The sequence below is a fragment of the Astyanax mexicanus genome, chromosome 5 (genome assembly GCF_023375975.1).
Source record: "Astyanax mexicanus isolate ESR-SI-001 chromosome 5, AstMex3_surface, whole genome shotgun sequence".
Taxonomy (NCBI): Eukaryota; Metazoa; Chordata; class Actinopteri; order Characiformes; family Acestrorhamphidae; genus Astyanax; species Astyanax mexicanus.
The window spans coordinates 190,306-202,500 of NC_064412.1; the positions used below are offsets into that span (position 1 = coordinate 190,306).

Genomic DNA, 12,195 nt, shown 5'->3' on the forward strand with positions numbered 1-12,195 from the left:
CTCCATTACAATTCTTAATAAAATAAATACATTAATAAATAATATATATGTGTGTGTAGAGTGTGTGTATAGTGTGTGTAAAGTGTGTGTAGTGTGTGTGTAGAGTGTGTGTGTGTAGAGTGTGTATGTAGAGTGTGTAGAGTGTGTGTAGTGTGTGTGTGTAGAGTGTGTAGTGTGTGTGTGTAGAGTGTGTGTGTAGTGTGTGTGTAGTGTGTATGTAGAGTGTGTAGTGTGTGTATAGTGTGTGTGTAGTGTGTGTGTAGAGTGTGTGTAGTGTGTGTGTAGTGTGTGTAGAGTGTGTAGTGTGTGTGTGTAGTGTGTGTGTGTAGTGTGTGTAGAGTGTGTAGTGTGTGTGTAGTGTGTGTGTAGAGTGTGTGTGTAGAGTGTGTAGTGTGTGTAGTGTGTATGTAGAGTGTGTAGTGTGTGTGTAGAGTGTGTGTGTAGAGTGTGTAGTGTGTGTAGTGTGTATGTAGAGTGTGTAGTGTGTGTGTAGTGTGTATGTAGAGTGTGTAGTGTGTGTGTGTGTGTAGTGTGTGTGTGTAGAGTGTGTAGTGTGTGTAGTGTGTATGTAGAGTGTGTAGTGTGTGTATAGTGTGTATGTAGAGTGTGTAGTGTGTGTGTGTAGAGTGTGTGTGTGTAGTGTGTGTGTAGAGTGTGTAGTGTGTGTAGTGTGTATGTAGAGTGTGTAGTGTGTGTGTAGTGTGTATGTAGAGTGTGTAGTGTGTGTGTGTGTAGAGTGTGTAGTGTGTGTGTAGTGTGTGTAGAGTGTGTGTAGTGTGTGTGTAGAGTGTGTAGTGTGTGTGTAGTGTGTGTATAGTGTGTGTGTAGTGTGTATGTAGAGCGTGTAGTGTGTGTGTAGAGTGTGTGTGTGTAGTGTGTGTGTAGAGTGTGTGTGTGTGTGTAGTGTGTGTAGAGTGTGTAGTGTGTGTGTAGTGTGTGTAGAGTGTGTGTAGTGTGTGTGTAGAGTGTGTAGTGTGTGTAGAGTGTGTAGTGTGTGTAGTGTGTATGTAGAGCGTGTAGTGTGTGTGTAGTGTGTGTGTAGTGTGTGTAGTGTGTATGTAGAGTGTGTGTGTGTAGTGTGTGTGTAGTGTGTGTGTAGAGTGTGTAGTGTGTATGTAGAGCGTGTAGAGCGTGTAGTGTGTGTGTAGTGTGTGTAGTGTGTATGTAGAGCGTGTAGTGTGTGTGTAGTGTGTGTGTAGTGTGTGTGTAGAGTGTGTAGTGTGTGTGTAGTGTGTGTGTAGAGTGTGTAGTGTGTGTGTAGTGTGTGTAGAGTGTGTAGTGTGTGTGTAGTGTGTATGTAGAGTGTGTAGTGTGTGTGTGTAGAGTGTGTATGTAGAGCATTTAGTGTGTGTGTAGTGTGTGTAGAGTGTGTAGTGTGTGTGTGTAGTGTGTGTGTAGTGTGTGTAGTGTGTGTGTAGTGTGTGTAGAGTGTGTAGTGTGTGTGTAGTGTGTGTGTAGTGTGTGTAGTGTGTATGTAGAGCGTGTAGTGTGTGTGTAGTGTGTGTGTAGTGTGTGTGTAGTGTGTGTGTAGAGTGTGTAGTGTGTGTAGTGTGTATGTAGAGCGTGTAGTGTGTGTAGAGTGTGTAGTGTGTGTGTAGTGTGTGTGTAGAGTGTGTAGTGTGTGTGTAGTGTGTGTGTAGAGTGTGTAGTGTGTGTAGTGTGTATGTAGAGCGTGTAGTGTGTGTGTAGTGTGTGTGTAGTGCGGCAGGTGTTTTCCGGTGGGTTGTAGACTGGGCGTTTTGAGCAGCACTCTGCTCTAAATAAATAGGAATGAGGATCGGGGCTTCAGACAGAGCGGCAGCGGCGGCGGCGCATCAAAAACTTCTTAATAAGATACTTTACCTGCGAGGCAGCCAATGAATGACTGCAGCAGCAGCAGTTTCCATAGCAACTTCATCTTCGCTTCCAGAGGTCAAAGTCGACTCACATCCGATGATCCGTCTGTACGGAACCGACTCCGAACCGCGGCGGAGCTTCACTCTGCAAACACAACACAAACCCGCTTTAATACGTCCCACAATTCCTCATTCCTCAAATCAACACTGAGCTTCAGTTCCTGCTCCGCCCCCTGCGGACCCACAGCCCCGCCCCCAAAACCAGGTCCAATCACAGAACCAGAACCAGCCCAGTTAACTAAGCCTTTAATTCATTAATCTCTCAATTAAACAATCACCCTCTCAAAACATCAGCAAATAAAATTCTCCTCTTACTTCACATCTTCTTATTATGTTTAATTAAAATAATTATTTTTATTTGTTTCTTTTTTTTTTTATTTAAATTTTTTGGCCAAATAGATTTAGTTAAAAATGCTGCAGTAAAATCAGTGTGTGATTATTATGAGGAGACTGAAGAGAAAAGAGAACTATAACTATAAAAACTATAAAAGTTTTTGGGAGGGAGTTCAGGAAGATTCTATTCGTCGTAAGAAGCCCCTCCCCCTCTCAGATACCGGAGTCAGAAAAGAGAAACTGAAAACTTTATATTTACACACATTACTGTTTTAATTGTGACCTAAAGCAACACACAATACTGGAAACACTGATAAGGAAAGACAAAAGTCCTTTATCAAAACAAGCTCTTTAATCTGATTAGGACTTGGTGGATGAACCAATTGAAATGCTCCAAATTTACCTGAAATTAAATCCCTTCCCATTGATTGTCAGGAAGGTTTCCACTCTCTTACTTTGGTGCAAAAGCAAGAGTATGTTTTAAATTATCGTTTGGTTAAAAATGTAATTATAATTTGGGATGAAATGATATTTTTTTTTAGTTTGAGTACTTTTGTACTCACTGATACTGATTTCTACTTGTAATTAATAAATCAGGAGCAGTATTGTAGCTATAGACCCGACTCTACCCCACCCATAAACTGTAATTATGAGCCTGATTTATACCCAGTATTATTTCAGTATAGAGTTAAACTGAGTTTTTAAATTCTGATTTCTATTGTCTTGTCTGGTGACCGCTTCCTCATCCATATCCCTGTGCAGTTAGAACAGTACAGAGGTGCTGTGATTGGCCAGTGTGTGGAGTTTTGGAGGGCGTGTCTCCTAGCCGTGCATCCTGATTTTAAAGAAACGAGCGGCGAGTCCCGCCGGACTGCTCTCCCTGAGGATTGTGGGAATTAAAGAATATTTTCTAACAGCAGCAGGTGCTGTAAATCTCTCTCTGAAAAGTGTTTGAGTTTAACTGGATGAAGCTCCGCCTCTAAAACACTGAACTCAGAAACGCAGGTGATGCTTTTATATCATCACATCAATTAGAGCAGCTGAGCTCTATATTCCTACTAAATACAGTGATTATTCAGATTATTCACATTACAAACTCTGCTTTATATACCTGCAGGTCTGACAGGTGAGCATAACTTTACACTCATTTCATCTGTAAAAAAATAAATAAACAAAAACAAATAACAGAAAAGTGCTTACAGACAATTTTTAGAAAGTAAATGCAGATGTTCACAGTGAAGACCCCTGAAGGACGTATAAACAAAATGAGATTTTTTGTTAAATTGTTTTTAAGGCCGTTTTCACATTAATATATAAATGAATGCAGGACTGATTCTGGGTGGGTCTGCTTTCACCCCTGCAGCAAACAGACCACACCAGAGTCTGTACTCTTGATTCTGAACCGGTGGAATAGAGTTAAAGTGAGGATCTCGGACTCAGAGCTGCTTGATCTCCTGCAGCCTCTCGGTTTCAGAGACGTTCTGCAGATGTTTGCTGTAAGAGTTAAAAGCTCAGAGGAGGAGAAGCGAACTGTGTTTTTCTCTGCAGAGAGAGAAGCTCCCGGGGGCATCACCATGGACTCAGAGCCCAAACTGAAAGCTCACACACTGAGCGTCAGCTGGAGAGTAATTCTCCTGGAGCTTCAGGCTCTTCAGCCCCAAAACACACAAAACACACAAAACACACAAAACTGAATAGAGGAAATCAACTGTTCGCTCCCAAACTCAGCGCTAATATCTCACCTTTACCTTCTGATTAATTACACTTAATCTAAACCTGCAGAACCTTTATAAACATGATATTCTAAATATAAAGTTATAATTCACTTTTTATCAATGACCAACCCTGGAAATAACAACTAAAACAGATATCTGATATTGAAGAATAAAGAGTATTGCTGTCAATCTATTAAAAAGATTAATCACATTAATCACAATTCAGTGATTAATAGTGAGGGATTCTGAACTTAGCAGTGATAAATGACTGAATGTGTTTATGTTAAAGGTTGTTCTACTGAACTGAAGTATACAGTAAAAAAGTACAAAACTGTTATATTCCTACTAAATTAAACTATAGTGCTTATTTTATTCAGGTGTATTCTTCAATTTAACTGAAACGAAATTTAATGCTTTATCATATCGCCAACAAAATAATTAATCACAAAAATAATCTGAAATATTGTTTAATATTAGTTTATGGTCAGAATGCAGCGCAGCAGCTGAAGCAGCGACTCCTTAAAAACCTACAAACTCTAAAAGAGTCCCAGCGGAAAAACTCACACCGCCCCGAGCTAATACACCCCCCCCCCCCCCACCCACCAGCACACACTAACCGGCCGCCAATTACATACCAGCGCATATACACAACACACACACACACAATATACACACAACACACACACACAATATACACACAACACACACACACAATATATATACACAACACACACACAATATACCCTCTCACTATTATTTCTGCATTTAACCAGACTGACCCTAAATCAGCTCTCGAACACACTGGAGCTAAATTCCCACATGACCAGGTTTATTTATTTATACAGCACTTTTTTATTACATCAATGATTTAAAAAATAAAATCTACGAAAACTCAGAGAACACACAGAGTTTTGCTTCAGTAGAACCGGTTCCTCGGTTCTTCAGTTCTGTGTAAGAGGTTCCTCCTCAGAGGAAGCAGAGTTTGAGAAGGTGTAATGGTGATGTTTGAGGATGAGTTTAGGGCTGAATGTGCAGTAGGTGCTGCGAGGACTGAGGAGAGCAGGGGATAACGCTCAGGAGATCGACTGGTCTGGGAAGATCTGATCTCAGTTTGAGGCTGAAGCTGAGGCATCACAGTTAATAGAATCTGAATTTAACCCACGATATCATCATCCTCTTCTCCTACCACACGGAAATGTGTCAGAAATGCTGAACTAAATGAAGTAAGAGCTCACGAGATCTAGAATCAACCGGATCCAAGCGATGAAGAATGCTCAGTGCTCCGTGAGCATTTTAAAGTGTATCTCAGCCAAATGATCACAGATGACAAAAACATCGACAATGAGATCTGAAGATGAGGAAGAGCGGCGCGGGTTAGCTTCAAACACTGAAGACGTGCTGAAGAAGAAGAAGTTCTACCAGAACAGAAAAAGTACCTAACGACTCGGAGAACCAATGAACAACAGATACTGGGTATTAAACTGATCCAGAAAACTCCAAGTACCACAATCCACCAGCAAACTAAACTCAAGGAAGTTACGTCAACTCATTTCAGCAATATTCCCAATGAGCAGGTAGGTGGGAGGGTCATGTGTAACTCAGTAAAGGTAAATGATGGAGCAACTGCACACGATTTGATGGTCAGATGACTCTGGACGGCTGAAGAGCTTCCATCAGTGTAAACTAAATGTGTAAATGAAATCTTTTATAAGTGTAAAAGTTCTGCTGAGATCCTGAGATCTGAGTGTCCTCTCTTTCTCTGAATGCTCCGACTGCTGAACGCTGTTATTCCAGAACTGTAAAATAACTGTTTATCGTTTAAACTGCAAAACGAATTAAGAACATTAGTTTTAATGGATTTTTAATAGATTTAATTGGAAAATCATTTGAGAAATAATTATCAGTTTCAGTGATTTCTATTTTTATTCTCTCTCAGGAAGAATGTGAACAACTTAAGCCATCGATTCGTCACAGCGGATCATTTCTAATATCTAATTTCAGTTCTTTACCCCTCCTAAACCCCCCAGGACTAAACCCTGTTTCCTCTTTACTGTACCGTCAGTATTGTCTTTCCTCCAGACTGCAGTCGGCTCGCGTCAGTCTGGACTATGATTCACTAATGCAAACTCTATTGACATTTATATTTATCAATAACATATTCATAAAATATGCAGCTTGATCAATGAGCCGGATAAAAGGGACTGTGTGAAGATTACAGTAATTGAATTGTCATGATTTCTTTTTAATATGAAAACATGAAGTACATGCATTATTCATTTATCCTGTTTACGTGAAACAGTTACACAGAGTCTGACTTATTAGTGTTAGGCCTCAAAAAACATTATAATGCTAATGCTAATGCTAACAGCTAACTGTTTTTACAGAGGAGGAATTATACTGAACTAAACTCCAGAGTTCTTTAAGCACAGAAAATTAAATACAGACTCAGATTATCTTAAAAAAGAACACTTTAAATAATCATTACATTTCTCAGATCTAAAGTCATAATTAAACAAAACTGAAAACGAAAAAAAGACAATGCAAGAATATATTTTGTGATTTTCTCACCAATGACAATTATCACATTAATTAAAATGTGTATGTTATTAGCATATACAGTATTTATATTACTATATAACCCTGTATGGGGGGTATATTTTTTATATTTTAAATTCTGTATAATAACTTAAAGTGACGTCATGCAGGTTTTGGTGAGATTACTAAAAATCACTATTAAGTGTGCATATTGGTGCACTGTCTTTTCAGAGCGGATGAATCTGATGATTTCAGACAGATTTCAGTTGTGCTCTCATTTAGTCCATCAGATTTCTTAAGTTCTGTTTCTGCATTTCTGTGGTGTAATGAAGAGTAAATGAGCAGATGAAGAATAAAGAATGAGTTTGAGCTGTTCTGGTTTCCCCATGTTGGCAGTAGCTCCTGTTTCAGCAGCATCAGCAGCATCACTACGGTTCAGATAACCAGCAAAACCTGTTACAGCCAGAAAAATGTTCAGGATCTACCAGACCCCCCTGTTACAGTATAAATATGCAGTACTATACAGTACAGTTATTATAATATATTTATCTCCACTGAGGAACGTCACAGATTTATATTTATGAATAGAATCTTAAAAACTGCAGTTTTAAACAGTGAAACTCAGGACTGGAAATTCAGATTTTTCTCTCATTTCTTTAATTTCTCTGAATAATATTTTATACAGTAAACGATCTGAAACTCTCTCGTCTCTCCACCACTTCAGACCCTGATCTACACTCTGTAATCTTACTCTCAGCTTTCAGAACCAGGTTCTTCAGACTGGAGCCACTCTTTACTCCTCCAGCCGGAGCTTCAAAGACCCGGCGCCGCTGCTGCCGCCGCTGCCACTGCTGCTGCCGCTCGAACCAGACTTTGAAGCTCCCACTCAGCGCTGGGATGTAGAAACTCGTACTTTGTGTTGGTTAAAAAATAAAATTGATATCTGACCTATCACGTCGCGTCTCCTCTGCCCTCATAAATGTTAAACGACTGCGTCTGATTTTATTCCACAACGTTAGACTCAATTTTACCAAATACAAGAAAGAACAAAATTAAGATCCTTCAGTAAATCCAGCGAGGAGATAAGAGTGACATCAAACCAGATCAAGAATAAAGGTGTGAATCACAGAGTTTCTCACGATACGATATTATCACCATACTGCGATACTGTGATTCTGCAATATTTAAAATATAGCACAATAAAATTCTCGAAGATACTTCACAGTATCTGTTTCTAAAGAGGATAAAATACTCCTAAATAATCAAATACCAGCAATTATGGATTTACTGGTGTTACAGTTTTACAGAATTTACCCCCAATTTTCCTTACTGCAGGTTTACTAACCCTATTCATGTGATTATAGCGCCACCATGTGGAGTAATGAAGCAAAGTGTAGTTGTGGCCCTTCCTCACTGCTGTTGTCCATTTTCTCATCTTCTTACGATAATTTTTCATTTTCTTTGATGTAAGTCATGAACTACACTTTATACATTCAGACAGAGTCGCATTGCTGTGTTAATATTACTACACTGAAGCGAGCGTAATCAGAATTAAAACGTCAGATTAAGTTTTGTCCAGATCGTCCAGCACTAATTACCACACATACAGAACTAGGAGCAAAACAGGAAAACTCACTCATGTGACAGAAAACCTGTTAAAGCTGCACGATATATCGATTAAGCATCGTCATCGCGATGGGCGCATACACAATAGCCACATCACAGGATTATAACACGACGTAACCGCATGACCTCCATCCACATGGTTGGGTACGTGCTTGTAAACGTGAGCACGTGTGGAAAGCTGTGCTCCTCAGTGCAGCACAGTTTAGCAGTGCAGATATTTCCAGTTACAGCTGAATTCACACTTTTAATCCCAGAAAAACAAACGCTCTTATTTACCTTTTAAAAAGACATTTAAATGCTGATTAAAGAGCAGATTACTGTTGATTTACTGTTTTCTCTGGTTTTGAGAGCTCTGCGCTGACTCAGCTCTTGATTGGTCCGGACGCGAGACAACGTGTGGTTGGGGGCGGGGTTGGTGGCCCTGCATTGTTTAATATCTCGATAAATATCATCCAAAAAAATAAAATTTACACTGTAAAATTTTTCCAATTTCGTGCAGCCTGATAAAACCTACATAATAATGATGATCTTAACCCTGTAATTACTGCAGTCTCTTTAAAATAGAACTTAAAGTGCTTAAAGTTTAAGCTCAGAAAGCCTTTAGTTTCTCCACATTATTACAGCGTGTTCAGAGAGAGCTTAAATCTAAATGTTCAGGAAAGTAAAGTTAGTTTTATATTTTATTTGTTATTTTGTTTGCTGTGCAGTGATTATGAAAATAATTCCTTTATACAAATCTTAATCAGATTACACTGCTAATTACAGTAACAGAACTCTCACAGCTCTGTAATCTTATATAGATATAAAGCTAAATTCTGGTTAAACTCATTTATTACAGACGTCCTAAAAAAGGCTTTTGACCAAATGAAAATGAAAGTAATCAGCTGGAGAAACAGGACTGACCCTGTGCCGTTCTGCTGCTCTGAAGTTTTCCGGGAGGTCAGAGGATAACTACAACATTTAAATCAGGACCGCAGGCGTTCCTCATCAAACACACCGAGCCCCAGACTCCCGCGCCCGTAATTGGCGTCTGAAAACCCCCGACATGATATAAATGATGTTGTGTAAAATCCGCTATTGATCCTGTTCCTGAATCAGACTCTGTTTCAGGAGGATCAAAGCTGATCTGGAGAGACGATTTCAGTTCTCTAGAACTCGAGAGCTCATTACCCCACGACACACAGAGAGACACCACCGTCTCAAACCAGCAAAAACATCCACCCTGTCTTACTGCTGTATCTGTCTCACATTCTGAAATATCAGAGTTTAATTCTGTGTTTTGAATCTTTCAGCCAATCATAAAAGAGAGAAAGATCTGATGAAGCTGAAGTCCTGGCTATGACTGGAAAAAACTAATATACACACACAAACATACAAATAACATAAAAGAAATATAATGCAAATTATATCACTATATTATAAATAATATGTGTCTACCTGTAAAAATGATTATTACATCAATCCAAATAATTCAGTGTTCAGACTGGTGAAGATGATCTGGGACAGATTTAGTTGAACAACAAACACAGTATTAATAAGGGGTGGGAGAATATATTGATATTACGATATATTGTATAATTTTAGTTTGTGATACCTTATCGATATATGGTGTCAAATATAGACGTATTAATATAAGCGCTCTAAATTATCCTTACTAAAGTTACTGCTTCATTACTCCACATGGTGAACAGAGTAAACCTGCATTATGTATAATAATATTCTAGTGTGAGATTATTATTCCCATTATTATTCCTCAGTAAACATTACCACACAAACATCCCACACACATCTTTATCTGGAATTAAAATAGAGCATTAAAATGTAAACTCATGATTACAGTGGATTATTAATAAATTAATTCATTTATTTATTTATTTATTTAGTATCTCCTAGAACTCCCATGAAATGATCTGAAACTCGACTCTTTATTCTAATCTTTTCTGCTCAACCAGTAAAACCTCAGTAAACTCAGCAGGTGAGTGGTAGATACACTGTGTTGAGCTGATTATTAGTGTAAACAGTTTTACTCTAGTTTATGGTTACAAGTGTAAACCCTGTTACAGATTAATTACTAGATTAATCATTTATAAGATTATTAGATTATTGTTCTGGCACCGTTAATCTGAATCCCTCGCTTCTGTTAGCTTTCCTGTTTTAAACTCTCGCTAAAATACGCAGCTTTCAGTCAGACGACAGTCGACCATACAGTCATTATAGTCACGCATCAGAGAGAGAGAGAGAGAGAGAGAGATGTAGAGAGAGTGAGAGAGAGAGACATGTAAAAAGAGAGAGAGAGAGATGTAGAGAGAGTGAGAGAGAGAGAGAGAGAGAGAGGGAGAGATGGAGAATTTCACTCTGTACTGTAATATATTTAATATATTAAATGTTTTATTGTTTGTTTTATTGCTGGATTCCTGTTGTAAAATGCACTCAGCTAATGAATCTGATTTCATTACTATAAACATAAATCTATAAAACATCTTCTGAGGTTATTATAATAAACACAGTTACACAAACTGAAGTTGTGGATTAGTTTATCAACTTATTCTTATATATATTTTACACTGATGAGAAAAAGCTGTGAGGATGAAGCTCTGACGCCTATAAGCACAGTTTATTTAAATGCATCTAAAGTATCAGAGGGATTAACAGAATTTTTGGTGTAAAAATCTTTTATTTGTTAAAATCATTCAGCAGCTCTTTTTTACTCTTAACTGTTTCTTACAGAGCTCCTGTATCACAGCCCTTATATATAATATAAACCCCATAAATCAGATTCAGTGAGCTCAACAGCCTGACGTCACACCGTGACCTTCACTCAGGGTCAAGGTCAACACAAGGACAAAGCCTGTAAACACTTTTATACAGTAATAAACACACAGTGGTGATACACGTTCACTATCAGCAGCTCTTACAGAAATATATCACTCAATATAATCACTATTAGAGCTGATACTGGCTCAGAGCTAACAGGAGCTCACGCAAGTCTCTCACGCGAGGCGCTCACGTGAGATTCTCACGCTACCTGCTGCACATTAACCCTGTGAGCTGTATGAGAGCTGTGCTGGAGGAATGAGTGAGCGCTGAACTGAAGGATCTGAGCTGCTGAAAGAGTCGGCCTTGTTCCTGAGAGACCAGTGAACAGCCCAGCGCTTCCCCCTCGCCCATACTAATGCCCCGCCGCCACCGCGCTTCACAGCACCGCCACCACAGCACCATCACCGCAGCACCATCACCGCAGCACCATCACCACAGCACCATCACCACCGCCTAGATAGACAGTCTTTACTGTCCACAGCTGGAAATTTGTTTTCACTATTAGTACAAAATTTTATAACCACAGAAACATGCATTAATACTAGTGGTGTCAATCGAATAAAAATTCAATCCGATTAATCACAATAAAATTCTGTAATTAACTGCGATTAATCACATTTGTTTTTCTTTCAATTTGTTTATAGTGGATATTAAAATGTAAATAAAAAATGTCAGAAATGTAAAATGCAATTAAATGTATAATAGTGAGTCGATTAAAATAATAGTATATTCTTGTATGTTTGAGGGGAGATAAAATCAGCGTAGGGTCCTGGAATAAAGAATGAATGATGAACTGGATTGTAAATGTTTCTGCTTGTTTGTGAGGATTTCTGAATTCTAACTTAATTTGCTGAATAAAATCTCAGGGATGAGAAGCAGAGCAGGAAAGTTGCAAAGCTTTTCCCAAAGCGTTCCCGTTTCCACACCAAGGTCCTGTAACTACGTCCTGATGGGAGCAGAATAAAACAGGGGTTGAGAGGATTCGTCTGTACCGAGTGAGATGTGGTTCCTCCTAATTTAACCCTTAAAAACCTACAGACGGATTTTCCGTCCAAAATCTCACATAGACACATAAACATAATCCATATATGGTTAGAAAGGGCGGAGCTTACTCTTTCTAAAAATAGTGATCACATCCCAGTGCAGTAAAGCTAAATCTACAAGAAACCCATTGAGAGAAAAACACCTAAAAAAGTGAAAAAAATCTCTTCATATTTATGCTTCAAACATATTTATATGATGTTTCAAACCAAATAATATCAATAAATGACTCA

At 38.6% G+C, this 12,195-nt stretch overlaps 1 protein-coding gene across 1 annotated transcript in view; it reads right to left on the reverse strand.

The window, feature by feature from the left end:
• The window catches only part of cntn4 (contactin 4), a 151,090-nt gene that overhangs the window by 114,157 nt on the left and 24,738 nt on the right, over nt 1–12,195 (reverse strand). The window contains exon 2 of the mRNA XM_049479461.1: nt 1,843–1,980. Coding sequence (XP_049335418.1) covers nt 1,843–1,897 — 55 coding nt within the window. The 5' untranslated portion in view covers nt 1,898–1,980. The remainder of the gene's footprint in view (nt 1–1,842; nt 1,981–12,195) is intronic.